Source organism: Oncorhynchus nerka, linkage group LG20 (genome assembly GCF_034236695.1).
Source record: "Oncorhynchus nerka isolate Pitt River linkage group LG20, Oner_Uvic_2.0, whole genome shotgun sequence".
NCBI lineage: Eukaryota > Metazoa > Chordata > Actinopteri > Salmoniformes > Salmonidae > Oncorhynchus > Oncorhynchus nerka.
In genome coordinates this window covers 92,304,160-92,327,861 of record NC_088415.1, presented here as the reverse complement: position 1 = coordinate 92,327,861, position 23,702 = coordinate 92,304,160, and the positions used below count along the sequence as shown (strand labels likewise).

Sequence of the window (23,702 nt, the reverse complement as noted above, 5' to 3'; positions counted from 1 at the left end):
AACCCTGAACACTGAACCCTGAACCCAGTCACGTAACAGCAGTTCAAAATAGACTCCAGGAACCCTGAACACTGAACCCTGACCCCTGAACCCTGAACACAGTCACGTAACAGTAGTTCAATATAGACTCCAGGAACCCTGAACACTGAATCCTGACCCCTGAACACTGAACCCAGTCACGTAACAGTAGTTCAATATAGACTCCAGGAACACTGAACCCTGAACCCTGACCCCTGAACCCAGCCACATAACAGCAGTTCAATATAGACTCCAGGAACCCTGAACCCTGACCCCTGAACCCAGCCACGTTACAGCAGTTCAACATAGACTCCAGGAACCCTGAACACTGAACCCTGACCCCTGAACCCAGCCACGTTACAGCAGTTCAATATAGACTCCAGGAACACTGAACCCTGAACCCTGACCCCAGCCACGTTAAAGGAACTCTGGAAGGGCAATTCAGAATAATGCTCACAATGAATAATGAATATCCTGGCTTCTTTGAGCGGAAAGCTTTCCCTCTATTTCCCTTGATGTATTTTCAACCCAGAGACACTTTGTTAGAGAATAAAACCGGGCTTGAGAGTCTTGATCAATCATCGATGTTGCTGCTTCTCAGACGCCTCCATCTATCTACACACGGGCCGACAGACCGCTGCGTTTGTCTACAAGATGGAAGCCTTTCCCTTTAAGAGAGACAGACAGCACAGTGAGATGGAAGCCTTTCCCTTTAAGAGAGACAGACAGCACAGTGAGATGGAAGCCTTTCCTTTAAGAGAGACAGACAGCACAGTGAGATGGAAGCCTTTTCCTTTAAGAGAGACAGACAGCACGGTGAGATGGAAGCCTTTCCCTTTAAGAGAGACAGACAGCACAGTGAGATGGAAGCCTTTCCCTTTAAGAGAGACAGACAGCACAGTGAGATGGAAGCCTTTCCCTTTAAGAGAGACAGACAGCACAGTGAGATGGAAGCCTTTTCCTTTAAGAGAGACAGACAGCACAGTGAGATGGAAGCCTTTCCCTTTAAGAGAGACAGACAGCACAGTGAGATGGAAGCCTTTCCCTTTAAGAGAGACAGACAGCACAGTGAGATGGAAGCCTTTCCCTTTAAGAGAGACAGACAGCACAGTGAGATGGAAGCCTTTTCCTTTAAGAGAGACAGACAGCACAGTGAGATGGAAGCCTTTCCCTTTAAGAGAGACAGACAGCACAGTGAGATGGAAGCCTTTCCCTTTAAGAGAGACAGACAGCACAGTGAGATGGAAGCCTTTCTCTTTAAGAGAGACAGACAGCACAGTGAGATGGAAGCCTTTCCCTTTAAGAGAGACAGACAGCACAGTGAGACGGAAGCCTTTCCCTTTAAGAGAGACAGACAGCACAGTGAGATGGAAGCCTTTCTCTTTAAGAGAGACAGACAGCACAGTGAGATGGAAGCCTTTCCCTTTAAGAGAGACAGACAGCACAGTGAGACGGAAGCCTTTCCCTTTAAGAGAGACAGACAGCACAGTGAGACGGAAGCCTTTCCCTTTAAGAGAGACAGATAGCACAGTGAGCCAAGCACCAGAATGGCAGGAGGCCAACACTACAAGGATATACTTCAACACATTAAAGTCCTGATAATTAGCCGTTTAGCCGTTGTTCTACTCTCTGTAACCCAGACGGCTACATGTTCTCAATATATAATGTACTTTGAAAATAGGGAGTAGGGTTCCTGTTGACCAGGGACCTATAGGGCCCTAGTGCAGAAAATAGGGAGTAAGGTTCCTGTTGACCAGGGACCTATAGGGCCCTAGTGCAGAATATAGGGAGTAAGGTTCCTGTTGACCAGGGACCTATAGGGCCCTAGTGCAGAATATAGGGAGTAAGGTTCCTGTTGACCAGGGACCTATAGGGCCCTAGTGCAGAATATAGGGAGTAAGGTTCCTGTTGACCAGGGACCTATAAGGCCCTAGTGCAGAATATGAAATAGAAATAGAAAAAAAATAGAAAACAGAAATCTGTCCCTGTCTTCATGGGGTCAGAGATCTGTCCCTGTCTTCATGGGGTCAGAGATATGTCCCTGTCTTCATGGGGTCAGAAATCTGTCCCTGTCTTCATGGGGTCAGAGATCTGTCCCTGTCTTCTTGGGGTCAGTCAGAAATCTGTCCCTGTCTTCATGGGGTCAGAGATCTGTTCCTGTCTTCATGGGGTCAGACAGAAATCTGTCCCTGTCTTCATGGGGTCAGACAGAAATCGGTCCCTGTCTTCATGGGGTCAGTCAGAGATCTGTCCCTGTCTTCATGGGGTCAGTCAGAAATCTGTCCCTGTCTTCATGGGGTCAGACAGAAATCTGTCCCTGTCTTCATGGGGTCAGACAGTAATCTGTCCCTGTCTTCATGGGGTCAGTCAGAAATCTGTCCCTGTCTTCATGGGGTCAGACATAAATCTGTCCCTGTCTTCATGGGGTCAGACAGAGATCTGTCCCTGTCTTCATGGGGTCAGTCAGAGATCTGTCCCTGTCTTCATGGGGTCAGTCAGAGATCTATCCCTGTCTTCATGGGGTCAGAGGTCTGTCCCTGTCTTCATGGGGTCAGTCAGAAATCTGTCCCTGTCTTCATGGGGTCAGAAATCTGTCCCTGTCTTCATGGGGTCAGTCAGAAATATGTCCCTGTCTTCATGGGGTCAGACAGAAATCTGTCCCTGTCTTCATGGGGTCAGACATAAATCTGTCCCTGTCTTCATGGGGTCAGTCAGAAATCTGTCCCTGTCTTCATGGGGTCAGACAGAAATCTGTCCCTGTCTTCATGGGGTCAGAGATCTGTCCCTGTCTTCATGGGGTCAGAGATCTGTCCCTGTCTTCATGGGGTCAGTCAGAAATATGTCCCTGTCTTCATGGGGTCAGACAGAAATCTGTCCCTGTCTTCATGGGGTCAGAGATCTGTCCCTGTCTTCATGGGGTCAGTCAGAAATCTGTCCCTGTCTTCATGGGGTCAGTCAGAAATCTGTCCCTGTCTTCATGGGGTCAGAGATCTGTCCCTGTCTTCATGGGGTCAGACAGAAATCTGTCCCTGTCTTCATGGGGTCAGACAGAAATCTGTCCCTGTCTTCATGGGGTCAGTCAGAAATCTGTCCCTGTCTTCATGGGGTCAGTCAGAGATATGTCCCTGTCTTCATGGGGTCAGTCAGAAATCTGTCCCTGTCTTCATGGGGTCAGACAGAAATCTGTCCCTGTCTTCATGGGGTCAGTCAGAGATCTGTCCCTGTCTTCATGGGGTCAGTCAGAAATCTGTCCCTGTCTTCATGGGGTCAGTCAGAAATCTGTCCCTGTCTTCATGGGGTCAGTCAGAAATCTGTCCCTGTCTTCATGGGGTCAGAGATCTGTCCCTGTCTTCATGGGGTCAGAGATCTGTCCCTGTCTTCATGGGGTCAGACAGAAATCTGTCCCTGTCTTCCTGGGGTCAGACAAGCTGAGATGGATATGTGTCTTCTAAATGGATTAGGAGGGAGATTTCCTCACAGCAGTGCATCTTGGGACAGGAGAGGAGAGAGAGAACGTGACGAAAGCAGCCCAATGTCATCCTCGCTGTCTGTCACTGTCCTTCTGAAGGATACAGAGTTTCATAACCATATGAAGCTCCGTAAACCAAACAAATCAGTTCACAGACAAAAGGACATCCTATTGTCAATGCATTGCACTTATTCTGGCCATGGTCACAAGTAGTGTCCTTTAAGGAAAAGGCTGCTATTCTGTCCATGGTCACAAGTAGTGCCCTTTAAGGAAAAGGCTGCTATTCTGGCCATGGTCACAAGTAGTGCCCTTTAAGGAAAAGGCTGCTATTCTGGCCATGGTCACAAGTAGTGTCCTTTAAGGAAAAGGCTGCTATTCTGGCCATGGTCACAAGTAGTGCCCTTTAAGGAAAAGGCTGCTATTCTGGCCATGGTCACAAGTAGTGCCCTTTAAGGAAAAGGCTGCTATTCTGGCCATGGTCACAAGTAGTGTCCTTTAAGGAAAAGGCTTCCATTTTGAACAGACATTTTCACTCTGAAGTCTACAGGGTTTAACGTCAATATAACACGATATAATAATATATAAAGCTCTCTAACAAGACAAATCATGGCCAAGACAACTGCCTGTCTTTGTTACATGGCACACTTCATAATAGTTAGTTATAATGGACCAACGAAATGAACTCGCACTCTCTACCCCTCTCGCACCCTCTCTCCCTCCCTCCCTCTCTGTCTCTCTTTCTCTCTCTGTCCTAACCTTCTCCCCCTCTCACTCCCTCTCTGTCTCTGTCCTAACCTTCTCCCCCTCTTCCTCCCTCTCTGTCTCTCTTTCTGTCTCTGTCCTAACCTTCTCCCCATCTCCCTCTCTCTATTTCTCTCTCTCCTCTCTATTTCTCTCTCTCCTCTCTATTTCTCTCCCTCCTCTCTATTTCTCTCTCTCCTCTCTATTTCTCTCTCTCCTCTCTATTTCTCTCCCTCCTCTCTATTTCTCTCTCTCATCTCTATTTCTCTCTCTCCTCTCTATTTCTCTCTCTCCTCTCTATTTATCTGTCTCCTCTCTATTTCTCTCTCCTCTCTATTTCTCTGTCTCCTCTCTATTTCTCTGTCTCCTCTCTATTTCTCTCTCTCCTCTCTATTTCTCTCTCTCCTCTCTATTTCTCTCTCTCCTCTCTATTTCTCTATTTCTCTCTCTCCTCTCTATTTCTCTCCCTCCCTCTCTGTCTCTCTCTTTCTGTCTCTGTCCTAACCTTCTCCAACTCTCGCTCCCCCTCTCTCCCTCCCTCTCTGTCTCTCTGACAGTCTTTCTTCAATCCCTTTTAAAAAAAAATATATATATATATTTGACAATACCCAGTATGACAAGGACAGGGTAGTCAATATTGATAGAGGAGATGGAGAGAGTCTGTGGAGGGCAGACAGAGTACTCAGAAACAGCACCACTAAAGAAACTCAAACATAACAAATAAATAAAGCTAGTGTTTCTGCTGCTATTGCAGTTGTCTCTCTCTCCTCTTCATCGGTCTCTGAGAGAATGTACCACTGCAGTCCTATTAAATGCTTTAAATGCAAGACTATTTACAATATCGCCCTCCCCAGCTTAGTCCTCAATATCCCCCTCCCCAGCTTAGTCCTCAATATCCCCCTCCCCAGCTTAGTCCTCAATATCCCCCTCCCCAGCTTAGTCCTCAATATCCCCCTCCCCAGCTTAGTCCTCAATATCCCCTCCCCAGCTTAGTCCTCAATATCCCCCTCCCCAGCTTAGTCCTCAATATCCCCCTCCCCAGCTTAGTCCTCAATATCCCCCTCCTCAGCTTAGTCCTCAATATCCCCTCCCCAGCTTAGTCCTCAATATCCCCTCCCCAGCTTAGTCCTCAATATCCCCTCCCCAGCTTAGTCCTCAATATCCCCCTCCCCAGCTTAGTCCTCAATATCCCCCTCCCCAGCTTAGTCCTCAATATCCCCCTCCCCAGCTTAGTCCTCAATATCCCCCTCCTCAGCTTAGTCCTCAATATCCCCCTCCCCAGCTTAGTCCTCAATATCCCCCTCCCCAGCTTAGTCCTCAATATCCCCCTCCCCAGCTTAGTCCTCAATATCCCCCTCCCCAGCTTAGTCCTCAATATCCCCCTCCCCAGCTTAGTCCTCAATATCCCCTCCCCAGCTTAGTCCTCAATATCCCCTCCCCAGCTTAGTCCTCAATATCCCCCTCCCCAGCTTAGTCCTCAATATCCCCCTCCCCAGCTTAGTCCTCAATATCCCCCTCCCCAGCTTAGTCCTCAATATCCCCTCCCCAGCTTAGTCCTCAATATCCCCTCCCCAGCTTAGTCCTCAATATCCCCTCCCCAGCTTAGTCCTCAATATCCCCCTCCTCAGCTTAGTCCTCAATATCCCCCTCCCCAGCTTAGTCCTCAATATCCCCCTCCCCAGCTTAGTCCTCAATATCCCCCTCCCCAGCTTAGTCCTCAATATCCCCCTCCCCAGCTTAGTCCTCAATATCCCCTCCCCAGCTTAGTCCTCAATATCCCCTCCCCAGCTTAGTCCTCAATATCCCACTCCCCAGCTTAGTCCTCAATATCCCCCTCCTCAGCTTAGTCCTCAATATCCCCCTCCCCAGCTTAGTCCTCAATATCCCCCTCCTCAGCTTAGTCCTCAATATCCCCCTCCCCAGCTTAGTCCTCAATATCCCCTCCCCAGCTTAGTCCTCAATATCCCCCTCCTCAGCTTAGTCCTCAATATCCCCTCCCCAGCTTAGTCCTCAATATCCCCCTCCCCAGCTTAGTCCTCAATATCCCCCTCCCCAGCTTAGTCCTCAATATCCCCCTCCTCAGCTTAGTCCTCAATATCCCCCTCCCCAGCTTAGTCCTCAATATCCCCCTCCTCAGCTTAGTCCTCAATAACCTCCTCCCCAGCTTAGTCCTCAATATCCCCTCCCCAGCTTAGTCCTCAATATCCCCCTCCCCAGCTTAGTCCTCAATATCCCCCTCCCCAGCTTAGTCCTCAATATCCCCTCCCCAGCTTAGTCCTCAATATCCCCTCCCCAGCTTAGTCCTCAATATCCCCTCCCCAGCTTAGTCCTCAATATCCCCCTCCCCAGCTTAGTCCTCAATATCCCCTCCCCAGCTTAGTCCTCAATATCCCCCTCCCCAGCTTAGTCCTCAATACCCCCTCCCCAGCTTAGTCCTCAATATCCCCCTCCTCAGCTTAGTCCTCAATATCCCCTCCCCAGCTTAGTCCTCAATATCCCCCTCCTCAGCTTAGTCCTCAATAACCCCTCCCCAGCTTAGTCCTCAATATCCCCCTCCCCAGCTTAGTCCTCAATATCCCCTCCCCAGCTTAGTCCTCAATATCCCCTCCCCAGCTTAGTCCTCAATATCCCCTCCCCAGCTTAGTCCTCAATATCCCCTCCCCAGCTTAGTCCTCAATATCCCCCTCCCCAGCTTAGTCCTCAATATCCCCCTCCCCAGCTTAGTCCTCAATATCCCCCTCCCCAGCTTAGTCCTCAATATCCCCCTCCCCAGCTTAGTCCTCAATACCCCCTCCCCAGCTTAGTCCTCAATATCCCCCTCCCCAGCTTAGTCCTCAATATCCCCTCCCCAGCTTAGTTCTCAATATCCCCTCCCCAGCTTAGTCCTCAATATCCCCTCCCCAGCTTAGTCCTCAATATCCCCCTCCCCAGCTTAGTCCTCAATATCCCCCTCCCCAGCTTAGTCCTCAATATCCCCCTCCCCAGCTTAGTCCTCAATATCCCCTCCCCAGCTTAGTCCTCAATATCCCCCTCCCCAGCTTAGTCCTCAATATCCCCCTCCCCAGCTTAGTCCTCAATATCCCCCTCCCCAGCTTAGTCCTCAATATCCCCTCCCCAGCTTAGTCCTCAATATCCCCCTCCTCAGCTTAGTCCTCAATATCCCCCTCCCCAGCTTAGTCCTCATCTGTCTGTGTGAGTAATCATAGCAGTGGGAGATGCGTCCCAAATCAAACACTATTCCCTATATAGTGAACCCTATAGGGCCCTGGACAAAAGAAGTGCACTATGAAGGGAATATGGTTCCATTTGGGATGCAAGTGTGTGTGTGAATACAACCATGTTGTGGATGTCACTGGGGATACACAGACAGTACAGGGACAACAGAACAGCAGCATGGTTACTGGGGATACACAGACAGTACAGGGACAACAGAACAGCAGCATGGTTACTGGGGATACACAGACAGTACAGGGACAGGGACAACAGAACAGCAGCATGGTTACTGGGGATACACAGACAGTACAGTGACAGCAGAACAGCAGCATGGTTACTGGGGATACACAGACAGTACAGGGACAGGGACAACAGAACAGCAGCATGGTTACTGGGGATACACAGACAGTACAGGGACAACAGAACAGCAGCATGGTTACTGGGGATACACAGACAGTACAGGGACAGGGACAACAGAACAGCAGCATGGTTACTGGGGATACACAGACAGTACAGGGACAACAGAACAGCAGCATGGTTACTGGGGATACACAGACAGTACAGGGACAACAGAACAGCAGCATGGTTACTGGGGATACACAGACAGTACAGGGACAGGGACAACAGAACAGCAGCATGGTTACTGGGGATACACATACAGTACAGGGACAGGGACAACAGAACAGCAGCATGGTTACTGGGGATACACACACAGTACAGGGACAACAGAACAGCAGCATGGTTACTGGGGATACACAGACAGTACAGGGACAGGGACAACAGAACAGCAGCATGGTTACTGGGGATACACAGACAGTACAGTGACAGCAGAACAGCAGCATGGTTACTGGGGATACACAGACAGTACAGGGACAGGGACAACAGAACAGCAGCATGGTTACTGGGGATACACAGACAGTACAGGGACAACAGAACAGCAGCATGGTTACTGGGGATACACAGACAGTACAGGGACAACAGAACAGCAGCATGGTTACTGGGGATACACAGACAGTACAGGGACAGGGACAACAGAACAGCAGCATGGTTACTGGGGATACACAGACAGTACAGGGACAACAGAACAGCAGCATGGTTACTGGGGATACACAGACAGTACAGGGACAGGGACAACAGAACAGCAGCATGGTTACTGGGGATACACAGACAGTACAGGGACAGGGACAACAGAACAGCAGCATGGTTACTGGGGATACACAGACAGTACAGGGACAACAGAACAGCAGCATGGTTACTGGGGATACACAGACAGTACAGGTACAACAGAACAGCAGCATGGTTACTGGGGATACACAGACAGTACAGGGACAACAGAACAGCAGCATGGTTACTGGGGATACACAGACAGTACAGGGACAACAGAACAGCAGCATGGTTACTGGGGATACACAGACAGTACAGGGACAGGGACAACAGAACAGCAGCATGGTTACTGGGGATACACAGACAGTACAGGGACAGGGACAACAGAACAGCAGCATGGTTACTGGGGATACACAGACAGTACAGGGACAACAGAACAGCAGCATGGTTACTGGGGATACGCAGACAGTACAGGGACAGGGACAACAGAACAGCAGCATGGTTACTGGAGATACACAGACAGTACAGGGACAACAGAACAGCAGCATGGTTACTGGGGATACACAGACAGTACAGGGACAACAGAACAGCAGCATGGTTACTGGGGATACACAGACAGTACAGGGACAGGGACAACAGAACAGCAGCATGGTTACTGGGGATACACAGACAGTACAGGGACAGGGACAACAGAACAGCAGCATGGTTACTGGGGATACACAGACAGTACAGGGACAACAGAACAGCAGCATGGTTACTGGGGATACACAGACAGTACAGTGACAACAGAACAGCAGCATGGTTACTGGGGATACACAGACAGTACAGGGACAACAGAACAGCAGCATGGTTACTGGGGATACACAGACAGTACAGGGACAGGGACAACAGAACAGCAGCATGGTTACTGGGGATACACAGACAGTACAGTGACAACAGAACAGCAGCATGGTTACTGGGGATACACAGACAGTACAGGGACAACAGAACAGCAGCATGGTTACTGGGGATACACAGACAGTACAGGGACAGGGACAACAGAACAGCAGCATGGTTACTGGGGATACACAGACAGTACAGGGACAGGGACAACAGAACAGCAGCATGGTTACCGGGGATACACATACAGTACAGGGACAACAGAACAGCAGCATGGTTACTGGGGATACACAGACAGTACAGGGACAGGGACAACAGAACAGCAGCATGGTTACTGGGGATACACAGACAGTACAGGGACAACAGAACAGCAGCATGGTTACTGGGGATACACAGACAGTACAGGGACAACAGAACAGCAGCATGGTTACTGGGGATACACAGACAGTACAGGGACAGGGACAACAGAACAGCAGCATGGTTACTGGGGATACACAGACAGTACAGGGACAACATAACAGCAGCATGGTTACTTGGGATATACAGACAGTACTGAGAAGGAAGAAAAAGGAGAGAGAGAACAGAAGAGAGAATTGGAATAATTTAGTGAGTTCCCCTGGTATGAATTAATAATTTAGTGAGTTCCCCTGGATAGACTGATCAGTTTAGACTGGTGTTAGACTGATCAGTTAGACTGGTCAGTTAGACTGGTCAGTTAGACTGGTCAGTTAGACTGGTTTTAGACTGATCAGTTAGACTGGTCAGTTAGACTGGTCAGTTAGACTGGTGTTAGACTGGTGTTAGACTGATCAGTTAGACTGGTCAGTTAGACTGGTCAGTTAGACTGGTGTTAGACTGGTGTTAGACTGGTCAGTTAGACTGGTGTTAGACTGATCAGTTAGACTGGTCAGTTAGACTGGTGTTAGACTGATCAGTTAGACTGGTCAGTTAGACTGGTCAGTTAGACTGGTGTTAGACTGGTCAGTTAGACTGGTGTTAGACTGGTCAGTTAGACTGGTCAGTTAGACTGGTGTTAGACTGGTGTTAGACTGGTCAGTTAGACTGGTGTTAGACTGGTGTTAGACTGGTCAGTTAGACTGGTGTTAGACTGGTCAGTTAGACTGGTGTTAGACTGGTCAGTTAGACTGGTCAGTTAGACTGGTGTTAGACTGGTCAGTTAGACTGGTCACAGTGCTGAGAACAGGCTCCTTAGTAAGACGGTTCTGTTGAGTTCTTCTGGGTTCTCCTTAAGAATATACCTTAGAACCCTTGGGAAACTACAACAGAGAACCTATTGTACTAAAGAACCCTTGGGGAACTACAACAGAGAACCTATTGTACTAAAGAGTGCTGACAGACCGATACACATGCTGAACAACACAGGCCATGCAATACTTACTCTGTTACGGTTCGTATCAAATAGCACTTGATAAAAGCATACCTAGTGACATAGTTCCCAAGGAAGCAGCATTCACCGACTAGTGTCAACATGCACCACAACAGCTGACATATTGGGCTGCTTTCTCAGACTAAATTGTTTTCCATTCGAGGGAGCTTTTTTTCCCCCTGGTATTGGCTTAACCAGTGTCTGGGAAACCAGCCCAAAGTGATGTACAGTATCATAATATAGCTAGAGGTTTGATTTAGTTTCAGGTTAGGTTATATCCGGTTATATTTATTTATTTGTTCTTTTCTTTTTTAAATTACACCTTTATTTAAACCAGGTAGGCCAGATCACCTTTATTTAACCAGATCACCTTTATTTAACCAGGTAGGCCATATCACCTTTATTTAAACCAGGTAGGCCAGATCACCTTTATTTAACCAGGTAGGCCAGGTCACCTTTATTTAACCAGGTAGGCCAGATCACCTTTATTTAACCAGGTAGGCCAGATCACCTTTATTTAAACCAGGTAGGCCAGATCACCTTTATTTAACCAGGTAGACCAGATCACCTTTATTTAACCAGGTAGACCAGATCACCGTTATTTAACCAGGTAGGCCAGATCACCTTTATTTAACCAGGTAGGCCAGATCACCTTTATTTAAACCAGGTAGGCCGGATCACCTTTATTTAACCAGGTAGACCAGATCACCTTTATTTAACCAGGTAGACCAGATCACCTTTATTTAACCAGGTAGGCCAGATCACCTTTATTTAACCAGGTAGGCCAGATCACCTTTATTTAAACCAGGTAGGCCAGATCACCTTTATTTAACCAGGTAGGCCAGATCACCTTTATTTAACCAGGTAGGCCAGATCACCTTTATTTAACCAGGTAGGCCAGATCACCTTTATTTAACCAGGTAGGCCAGATCACCTTTATTTAAACCAGGTAGGCCAGTTCACCTTTATTTAACCAGGTAGGCCAGTTCACCTTTATTTAACCAGGGAGGCCAGATCACCTTTATTAAACCAGGTAGGCCAGTTCACCTTTATTTAACCAGGTAGGCCAGATCACCTTTATTTAACCAGGTAGGCCATATCACCTTTATTTAACCAGGTAGGCCAGATCACCTTTATTTAAACCAGGTAGGCCAGTTGAGAACAAGTTGTCATTTACACCTGCGACCTGGCCGAGTTTATGTCTGGCTACGTCAGCTACAATAGAGTTTGCAAAGTTGAACCAATTGATATTTACCATTATGCTTTAATAATTATAATTATTATACTTTAGGAAGCTTTCTAGACGCTCTTTTGATCGACTGTAAATCTCCTCCCACCTCCTCTCTCCTCCCTCCTCTCTCCTCCTCTCTCCTCCCTCCTCCTCTCTCCTCCTCTCTCCTCCCTCCTCCTCTCTCCTCCCTCCCTCCTCTCGCCTCCTCCTCTCTCCTTCCTCCCTCCTCCCCCTCCTCCTCTCTCCTCCCACCTCCTCTCTCCTCCCCCTCCTCCTCTCTCCTCCCTCCTCCTCTCTCCTCCCTCCCTCCTCTCGCCTCCTCTCTCCTTCCTCCCTCCTCCCTCCTCCTCTCTCCTCCCTCCTCCTCTCTCCTCCCTCCTCCTCTCTCCTCCCTCCCTCCTCTCGCCTCCTCTCTCCTTCCTCCCTCCTCCTCCCTCCTCCTCTCTCCCTCCTCCCTCCTCCTCCCTCCTCCCCTCTCCTCCCTCCTCCTCTCTCCTCCTCCCTCCTCCTCTCTCCTCCCTCCTCCTCTCTCCTCCCTCCTCCCTCGTCACAATGAACTTTAATCTGACCAAACAGACGACGGTTTATCACACAGTTTTTAATCGCTAACTTTTTAAACGTGAGTCCCAAAGGCTTCCTCACTGTGTGACTGGTTCCACACAGAATACACACAACTGCAGAAGAGGCAGTCTATCACCAGAGGCCTATTCCCTATATAGTGCACTACTATAGACCAGAGCCCTATTCCCTATATAGTGGTACTACTATAGACCAGAGCCCTATTCCCTATATAGTGGTACTACTATAGACCAGAGCCCTATTCCCTATATAGTGCACTACTATAGACCAGAGCCCTATTCCCTATATAGTGGTACTACTATAGACCAGAGCCCTATTCCCTATATAGTGCACTACTATAGACCAGAGCCCTATTCCCTATATAGTGCACTACTATAGACCAGAGCCCTATTCCCTATATAGTGCACTACTATAGACCAGAGCCCTATTCCCTATATAGTGCACTACTATAGACCAGAGCCCTATTCCCTATATAGTGCACTACTTTAGACCAGAGCCCTATTCCCTATATAGTGGTACTACTATAGACCAGAGCCCTATTCCCTATATAGTGCACTACTATAGACCAGAGCCCTATTCCCTATATAGTGGTACTACTATAGACCAGAGCCCTATTCCCTATATAGTGCACTACTATAGACCAGAGCCCTATTCCCTATATAGTACACTACTATAGACCAGAGCCCTATTCCCTATATAGTACACTACTATAGACCAGAGCCCTATTCCCTATATAGTGCACTACTATAGACCAGAGCCCTATTCCCTATATAGTGGTACTACTATAGACCAGAGCCCTATTCCCTATATAGTGCACTACTATAGACCAGAGCCCTATTCCCTATATAGTGCACTACTATAGACCAGAGCCCTATTCCCTATATAGTGGTACTACTATAGACCAGAGCCCTATTCCCTATATAGTGCACTACTATAGACCAGAGCCCTATTCCCTATATAGTGCACTACTATAGACCAGAGCCCTATTCCCTATATAGTACACTACTATAGAACAGAGCCCTATTCCCTATATAGTGCACTACTATAGACCAGAGCCCTATTCCCTATATAGTGCACTACTATAGACCAGAGCCCTATTCCCTATATAGTACACTACTATAGAACAGAGCCCTATTCCTTATATAGTGAAACGACTATAGACCAGTTCCAATAGGGTGATCTGGTTAAACGTAGTGCACTATACAGGGAATAGTGTGCCATTTGAGACGTATCCTAGGGGACGAATTAAAACTCAATATAATTCAATAATTAAAAATTCTATCAATTTACAATGACGTAGTCTCCATTTCTTTAAATCGGAATTTAAATTAATTTACGGAATCTGAATTGTAGGAGTGAGAGCAGCGAATAAGGTAGAAGACAATGGAACCGACCCAGTGAGCTCAAGGTGAAAGGTGAAGTTGTGTCCCACCACACATTCAGTGACTTTCCCCTGTTCAATCAAGTTACATCACTAACTACTATAATGAAGGGAGAAAGGATGGATCCAGTTTTAAAGAGTTGGAACCAAGGCACAGTGAGAAGAGGGGGGTGGGGGGAGGGGCGTGTCTCCATGAGCGGGAGGTGAAAGGTCAAAAAGGTGAGAGTTCGTCCCACCTCGTACTCCTCCTTGAAGCCGTATCCCTCCGCGCACTTCATCTGCGTGATGTGCTGCAGCAGGTCGGCTACTCTGATAGCAGGGTGGAGCTGGCCCGTCTGGTAGGGCGCGTCTACTGTCCCCTCCCTCTTTCTCAGAGAGTGGCCATGAGACTGGACCAGACTGCTGGTGTCGCTGCAGCTACCACCAACACCCAGCGTCTGGCTGTCGTCTGGACAGATACAGAGAAGACGCAGGCAGGCAGGCAGGCAGGCAGGCAGACACACACACACACACACACACACACACACACACACACACACACACACACACACACACACACACACACACACACACACACACACACACACACACACACACACACACACACAGATACATACACACAGATACACACACACACAGATACACACACACACACAGATACACACAGACACGCACACACGGATACACACAGATACACACACAGAGATACAGAGAGAGGAAACAGGAAGGAAGAGGAGCAACGGGTCAGGATGGTGAGTGATCTCTGAGGCAACTCTTGGTAAAACACCAGGCATGGAAAAATCTACACATCTACTTTAAACATAGAGAAGGAAATAGTCCTGGCCCTAGCCACAATGCAGTCATATGATAATAGAGAGATAATGGCTTAAAATAGAAATTCAGTTCCAATATCCACACAAAATGTTGCTGTTTTAAAGCTTATTTCCTGCTATTCTACAGATTTTGACATGGCTATTATGCCTCGTTCTAATGCTATCTGAGTGACTCTCAATAACAATATAATTAAATCAATGTGTCCCCCCCCCCCTCATGCCATGACATTTGAGGAATTAAAGATTCTCCCTGACTGTCTAGTTTCTATATTTCGATGATTGATAGATCTCAAAGATGATTCTTGTGTATAAATGGTATCTCTCCATGATCTCTTTACATCTGGTTTGATTCGTGGCAGGTGCGCCACAGCTAAATGCATATAGAGGAACCACTGATAATGCTTCGAGTGGAAGAGAGGATGCATTCTAAGTGATATGTTAGGTTGGCTATTGGAACGGGGTCGTAGGATGAGTGAATCTGGTGAGGAGGAGAAAGAAAGCTCAGAACACTGGGCTTATGATCGGTCTGATTCCGTGACTCAGAATTACTATGATGAGGGAAGTAGTCAGTAGTTCTATGATGTGGAAAGTAGTATCTATTACTATGATGAGGGAAGTAGTATCTATTACTATGATGAGGGAAGTAGTCAGTAGTTCTATGATGTGGGAAGTAGTATCTATTACTATGATGTGGGAAGTAGTATCTATTACTATGATGAGGGAAGTAGTATCTATTACTATGATGTGGGAAGTAGTATCTATTACTATGATGAGGGAAGTAGTATCTATTACTATGATGTGGGAAGTAGTATCTATTACTATGATGAGGGAAGTAGTATCTATTACTATGATGTGGGAAGTAGTATCTATTACTATGATGTGGGAAGTAGTATCTATTACTATGATGAGGGAAGTAGTATCTATTACTATGATGAGGGAAGTAGTATCTATTACTATGATGAGAGAAGTAGTATCTATTACTATGATGAGGGAAGTAGTATCTATTACTATGATGTGGGAAGTAGTATCTATTATTATGATGTGGGAAGTAGTATCTATTACTATGATGAGGGAAGTAGTATCTATTACTATGATGTGGGAAGTAGTATCTATTACTATGATGAGAGAAGTAGTATCTATTACTATGATGAGGGAAGTAGTATCTATTATTATGATGTGGGAAGTAGTCAGTAGTTCTATGATGAGGGAAGTAGTCAGTAGTTCTATGATGAGGGAAGTAGTCAGTAGTTCTATGATGAGGGAAGTAGTCAGTAGTTCTATGATGTGGGAAGTAGTCAGTATTATTATGATGAGGGAAGTAGTATCTATTAGTATGATGTGGGAAGTAGTATATATTACTATGATGAGAGAAGTAGTATATATTACTATGATGAGGGAAGTAGTATCTATTACTATGATGTGGGAAGTAGTATCTATTACTATGATGAGGGAAGTAGTATATATTACTATGATGAGAGAAGTAGTATATATTACTATGATGAGGGAAGTAGTATATATTACTATGATGAGGGAAGTAGTATCTATTACTATGATGTGGGAAGTAGTATCTATTACTATGATGAGAGAAGTAGTATATATTACTATGATGAGGGAAGTAGTATCTATTACTATGATGTGGGAAGTAGTATATATGACTATGATGTGGGAAGTAGTATCTATTACTATGATGAGGGAAGTAGTATATATGACTATGATGAGGGAAGTAGTCAGTAGTTCTATGATGTGGGAAGTAGTCAGTATTATTATGATGAGGGAAGTAGTATCTATTATTATGATGAGGGAAGTAGTCAGTAGTTCTATGATGAGGGAAGTAGTCAGTATTATTATGATGAGGGAAGTAGTATCTATTATTATGATGAGGGAAGTAGTCAGTAGTTCTATGATGAGGGAAGTAGTCAGTAGTTCTATGATGAGGGAAGTAGTCAGTAGTTCTATGATGAGGGAAGTAGTCAGTAGTTCTATGATGAGGGAAGTAGTCAGTAGTTCTATGATGAGGGAAGTAGTCAGTAGTTCTATGATGAGGGAAGTAGTCAGTATTATTATGATGTGGGAAGTAGTCAGTATTATTATGATGAGGGAAGTAGTCAGTATTTCCACAATGTGGGAAGTAGTCAGTATTTCTATGATGAGGGAAGTAGTCAGTATTATTATGATGAGGGAAGTAGTCAGTAGTTCTATGATGAGGGAAGTAGTCAGTAGTTCTATGATGAGGGAAGTAGTATCTATTATTATGATGAGGGAAGTAGTCAGTAGTTCTATGATGAGGGAAGTAGTATCTATTATTATGATGAGGGAAGTAGTCAGTAGTTCTATGATGAGGGAAGTAGTCAGTAGTGCTATGATGAGGGAAGTAGTCAGTAGTTCTATGATGAGGGAAGTAGTCAGTATTATTATGATGAGGGAAGTAGTATCTATTATTATGATGAGGGAAGTAGTCAGTAGTTCTATGATGAGGGAAGTAGTCAGTAGTTCTATGATGAGGGAAGTAGTCAGTATTATTATGATGTGGGAAGTAGTCAGTAGTTCTATGATGTGGGATGTAGTCAGTATTATTATGATGAGGGAAGTAGTCAGTATTATTATGATGTGGGAAGTAGTCAGTAGTTCTATGATGAGGGAAGTAGTCAGTAGTTCTATGATGAGGGTAGTAGTCAGTATTATTATGATGTGGGAAGTAGTCAGTATTATTATGATGTGGGAAGTAGTCAGTAGTTCTATGATGTGGGAAGTAGTCAGTATTATTATGATGTGGGAAGTAGTCAGTAGTTCTATGATGAGGGAAGTAGTCAGTAGTTCTATGATGTGGGAAGTAGTCAGTAGTTCTATGATGAGGGAAGTAGTCAGTATTATTATGATGAGGGAAGTAGTCAGTAGTTCTATGATGTGGGAAGTAGTCAGTAGTTCTATGATGAGGGAAGTAGTCATTAGTTCTATGATGAGGGAAGTAGTCAGTATTATTATGATGAGGGAAGTAGTCAGTAGTTCTATGATGTGGGAAGTAGTCAGTAGTTCTATGATGAGGGAAGTAGTCAGTAGTTCTATGATGAGGGAAGTAGTCAGTAGTTCTATGATGAGGGAAGTAGTCAGTAGTTCTATGATGTGGGAAGTAGTCAGTAGTTCTATGATGAGGGAAGTAGTATCTATTACTATGATGAGGGAAGTAGTCAGTAGTTCTATGATGAGGGAAGTAGTCAGTAGTTCTATGATGAGGGAAGTAGTCAGTAGTTCTATGATGAGGGAAGTAGTCAGTAGTTCTATGATGAGGGAAGTAGTCAGTATTATTATGATGAGGGAAGTAGTCAGTAGTTCTATGATGAGGGAAGTAGTCAGTAGTTCTATGATGAGGGAAGTAGTCAGTATTATTATGATGAGGGAAGTAGTCAGTAGTTCTATGATGAGGGAAGTAGTCAGTATTATTATGATGAGGGAAGTAGTCAGTAGTTCTATGATGAGGGAAGTAGTCAGTAGTTCTATGATGAGGGAAGTAGTCAGTAGTTCTATGATGTGGGAAGTAGTCAGTAGTTCTATGATGAGGGAAGTAGTCATTAGTTCTATGATGAGGGAAGTAGTCAGTATTATTATGATGAGGGAAGTAGTCAGTAGTTCTATGATGTGGGAAGTAGTCAGTAGTTCTATGATGAGGGAAGTAGTCAGTAGTTCTATGATGAGGGAAGTAGTCAGTAGTTCTATGATGAGGGAAGTAGTCAGTAGTTCTATGATGAGGGAAGTAGTCAGTAGTTCTATGATGAGGGAAGTAGTCAGTAGTTCTATGATGTGGGAAGTAGTCAGTAGTTCTATGATGAGGGAAGTAGTATCTATTACTATGATGAGGGAAGTAGTCAGTAGTTCTATGATGAGGGAAGTAGTCAGTAGTTCTATGATGAGGGAAGTAGTCAGTAGTTCTATGATGAGGGAAGTAGTCAGTAGTTCTATGATGAGGGAAGTAGTCAGTATTATTATGATGAGGGAAGTAGTCAGTAGTTCTATGATGAGGGAAGTAGTCAGTAGTTCTATGATGAGGGAAGTAGTCAGTATTATTATGATGAGGGAAGTAGTCAGTAGTTCTATGATGAGGGAAGTAGTCAGTAGTTCTATGATGAGGGAAGTAGTCAGTAGTTCTATGATGTGGGAAGTAGTCAGTAGTTCTATGATGTGGGAAGTAGTCAGTAGTTCTATGATGTGGGAAGTAGTCAGTAGTTCTATGATGAGGGAAGTAGTCAGTATTATTATGATGTGGGAAGTAGTCCGTAGTTCTATGATGAGGGAAGTAGTCAGTAGTTCTATGATGAGGGAAGTAGTCAGTAGTTCTATGATGAGGGAAGTAGTCAGTAGTTCTATGATGTGGGAAGTAGTCAGTAGTTCTATGATGTGGGAAGTAGAGGCATTAAAAACAGTAATATTTTTATTTGATTTTGATGCACCTCATATTGACATTAGAGATGTTGTATTTTAAATTCCACTCAGACCCCTGTCAGTGGCAGAAAGAGGCAGAGATAAGATGGCCATGAAGGTGGATGTGGATGTTTGCGGCTTCAGTACAACACAATAGCGGATGCAGTCAGGCACCATCCAAGCAACTTTGCTCAATTACAACCAATACAATGAAAACAAACAAAAACACCCCCCGGGAGATAATGCATGATAATGCAGCAACGATGGTGTACTGTGATCATGCTAGACAAGGCTAATGGCTTCAAGGTGGAAACGGAAGGGGAGGTGAAATGTTAGCGTGTCCATTGGCCATGCAGATGCCATAATAGAAAAGTCATAGTTATATCCACGAATCAGCTCTCTCACTGTCATCTGTGTGTTCCTGTGACATCACCTCCTTCCCCAAACCAAGGCCAAGACCAGGGGGCCCTGGTGACTTACCATTTATGGGCACTTTTATTGGAGATACAGAAAGAGGTTAAGTACGAGAAGAGATACAGGAGAAGAGAGGAGAAGAGAAGAGAAGAGAAGAGAAAAGAGGAGAGGAGAGGAGAGAGTATAAGAGAGAGAGGAGAGGAGAGAAGAGAAGAGAAGAGAAGAAAAGAGAAGAGGAGAGGAGAGGAGAGAAGAGAAGAGAAGAGAAAAGAGGAGAGGAGAGAAGAGAAGAGAAGAGAAGAGAAAAGAGGAGAGGAGAGAAGAGAAGAGAAGAGAAGAGGAGAGGAGAGGAGAGAAGAGAAGAGGAGAGGAGAGGAGAGGAGAGGAGAGGAGAGGAGAGGAGAGAAGAGAAGAGAAGAGAAGAGGAGAGGAGAGGAGAGGAGATGAGTATAAAAGAGAGGAGAGAAGAGAAAAGAGGAGAGGAGAGGAGAGAGTTTAAGAGAGAGAAGAGAAGAGAAGAGGAGAGAAGAGAAGAGAAGAGAAGAGAAGAGAAGAGGAGAGAGTATAAAAGAGAGAAGAGAAGAGAAGATGAGTATAAAAGAGAGGAGAGAAGAGAGGAGAGGAGAGAGTTTAAGAGAGAGAAGAGAAAAGAAGAGAGTATAGAGGAGAGGAGAGGAGAGGAGAGGAGAGGAGAGAGAGAGAGAGAGAGAGAGAGAGTGGTAAGCAACAATACATCATAAGCACTGTTACAGTGTAGATTGGTTTTTAGAGCTACTGTTTGTTAGATCACATCATGTCTATGCTGTTTTAAATCAGTAAGGCCTGGGCTTTGTTCATTTGATGAGGAAATTGTGGCGTGGGCATTTCAACAGTGTAATACAGTCTTAAAAGAACAAATCAAAAACAGAATTGTTTTCAAGTGGATAGAGTGATTTCAAAGGGACAGAATGGATTTCAAGGTAGACAGAATGGATTTCAAGGTGTCAGAATGGATTTCAAGGGGACAGAATGGATTTCAAGGTGTCAGAATGGATTTCAAGGTAGACAGAATGGATTTCAAGGTGTCAGAATGGATTTCAAGGTAGACAGAATGGATTTCAAGGTGTCAGAATGGATTTCAAGGGGACAGAATCAAAAAATGCAACAACAAAAAATGTTTGTGGCCTCACTCCTGAAATGGAATTAGATGTGGTTATGATTGCTGACATTTTGGCTATTATGACGCAAAATAAAGCCTGCAATGAGATGAACAAGATGCACTAATCACTTACATTAAATGATAATCAACTCCCAAAATATGTTATCTCAAACTGTCACAATGATAATCAACCCAATTCAATTTTCAATTCAATTCAATTCAAGGGGCTTTATTAGCATGGGAAACATGTGTTAACATTGCCAAAGCAAGTGAGGTAGATAATATACAAAAGTGAAATCAACAACTCCCCTAATATGTTATCTCAAACTGTCTCAATGATAATCAACTCCCTTAATATGTTATCTCAAACTGTCACAACAATAATCAACTCCCCTAATATGTTATCTCAAACTGTCTCAATGATAATCAACTCCCCTAATATGTTATCTCAAACTGTCTCAATGATAATCAACTCCCCTAATATGTTATCTCAAACTGTCTCAATGATAATCAACTCCCCTAATATGTTATCTCAAACTGTCTCAATGATAATCAACTCCCCTATATGTTATCTTATCTCAAACTGTCACAATGATAATCAACTCCCTTAATATGTTAGCTCAAACTGTCACAACGATAATCGACTCCCCTAATATGTTATCTCAAACTGTCTCAATGATAATCAACTCCCCTAATATGTTATCTCAAACTGTCTCAATGATAATCAACTCCCCTATATGTTATCTCAAACTGTCACAATGATAATCAACTCCCTTAATATGTTAGCTCAAACTGTCACAACGATAATCGACTCCCCTAATATGTTATCTCAAACTGTCTCAATGATAATCAACTCCCCTAATATGTTATCTCAAACTGTCTCGATGATAATCAACTCCCCTAATATGTTATCTCAAACTGTCACAACGATAATCAACTCCCCTAATATGTTATCTCAAACTGTCACAATGATAATCAACTCCCTTAATATGTTATCTCAAACTGTCACAACGATAATCAACTCCCCTAATATGTTATCTCAAACTGTCACAACTAAAAACAGATAACCTTTTCAAGCCAGCCTGCTTCCTGGCTCGCAACCAGCTAGCGCTAATGGCTACATGCTCCATTGCTTCCCAAGCTAATGTTAATTAACTGTCAACATGGTTTAAAATGACAGGTATTATGTTGATTCCATGATATGGTGGTACATTTAGACATTAATGGTTGCATTGTTGTAGAAGCAGAAATAGTGTTTTCATGTTTTTCTTGAGATTTGTGGATCCCTGTTGTGCTGTATGTGTTTCCGTCTGGCCTCGTTCATTACCATGGATAGCACTATACCGCTACTGTCTCACTAGAATAATTATAACTATTATTATGATCATGTTTTTTCCAAAATATACAGTATAACATAAAAATAGTTCAGTTCTGGAAGGTTCAGTTCTGTGTAGGCTGACACTTCAGGCTGGTCTACCTCTGTCTCACTCTCTCTCTCTGGCTCACTCTCTCTGTCTCACTCTCTCTGTCTCCCTGTCTCCATCTCTCTGTCTCCCCCTCTGTCTCCCTCTCTCTCTGTCTGTCTCCCTCTCTCTCTCTGTCTGTCTCCCTCTCTCTCTCTGCCTGTCTCCCTCTCTCTCTCTGCCTGTCTCGCTCTCTCCATCTCCCTCTCTCCGTCTCCCTCTCTCTGTCTCTCCTCCATTTGTCTCTATCTTTGTCCCTCTCTGTCTCTCTCTCTCTGTGTATATAAATGGTTGATCTCTCTCTGTGTTTATATAAGTGGTTGATCTCTCTCTGTTTATATAAGTGGTTGATCTCTCTCTGTTTATATAAGTGGTTGATCTCTCTCTCTGTTTATATAAGTGGTTGATCTCTCTCTGTTTATATAAGTGGTTGATCTCTCTGTGTTTATATAAGTGGTTGATCTCTCTCTGTTTATATAAGTGGTTGATCTCTCTGTTTATATAAGTGGTTGATCTCTCTGTTTATATAAGTGGTTGATCTCTCTGTTTATATAAGTGGTTGATCTCTCTGTTTATATAAGTGGTTGATCTCTCTCTGTTTATAAAAGTGGTTGATCTCTCTCTCTATTTATATAAGTGGTTGATCTCTCTCTGTTTATATAAGTGGTTGATCTCTCTCTCTGTTTATATAAGTGGTTGATCTCTCTCTGTTTATATAAGTGGTTGATCTCTCTCTCTGTTTATATAAGTGGTTGATCTCTCTCTCTGTTTATATAAGTGGTTGATCTCTCTCTGTTTATATAAGTGGTTGATCTCTCTCTCTTTATATAAGTGGTTGATCTCTCTCTGTTTATATAAGTGGTTGATCTCTCTCTCTTTATATAAGTGGTTGATCTCTCTCTCTTTATATAAGTGGTTGATCTCTCTCTCTTTATATAAGTGGTTGATCTCTCTCTCTTTATATAAGTGGTTGATCTCTCTCTGTTTATATAAGTGGTTGATCTCTCTCTGTTTATAAAAGGGGTTGATCTCTCTCTCTGTTTATATAAGTGGTTGATCTCTCTCTCTCTGTTTATATAAGTGGTTGATCTCTCTCTGTTTATATAAGTGGTTGATCTCTCTCTGTGTTTATATAAGTGGTTGATCTCTCTCTCTGTTTATATAAGTGGTTGATCTCTCTCTCTGTTTATATAAGTGGTTGATCTCTCTCTCTGTTTATATAAGTGGTTGATCTCTCTCTGTTTATATAAGTGGTTGATCTCTCTCTGTTTATATAAGTGGTTGATCTCTCTCTGTTTATATAAGTGGTTGATCTCTCTCTGTTTATAAAAGTGGTTGATCTCTCTCTCTCTGTTTATATAAGTGGTTGATCTCTCTCTCTGTTTATATAAGTGGTTGATCTCTCTCTGTTTATATAAGTGGTTGATCTCTCTCTCTGT

General features: G+C 44.4%; 1 protein-coding gene across 1 annotated transcript in view; it reads right to left on the bottom strand.

Moving 5' to 3' along the window:
- The window catches only part of LOC115127078 (receptor-type tyrosine-protein phosphatase mu-like), a 531,907-nt gene that overhangs the window by 155,131 nt on the left and 353,074 nt on the right, over nucleotides 1-23,702 (bottom strand). Inside the window, exons 21-22 of the mRNA XM_065006102.1 lie at nucleotides 19,729-19,740; nucleotides 14,239-14,450 (exon numbers count right to left, since the gene is read on the bottom strand). Coding sequence (XP_064862174.1) covers nucleotides 14,239-14,450; nucleotides 19,729-19,740 — 224 coding nt within the window. The remainder of the gene's footprint in view (nucleotides 1-14,238; nucleotides 14,451-19,728; nucleotides 19,741-23,702) is intronic.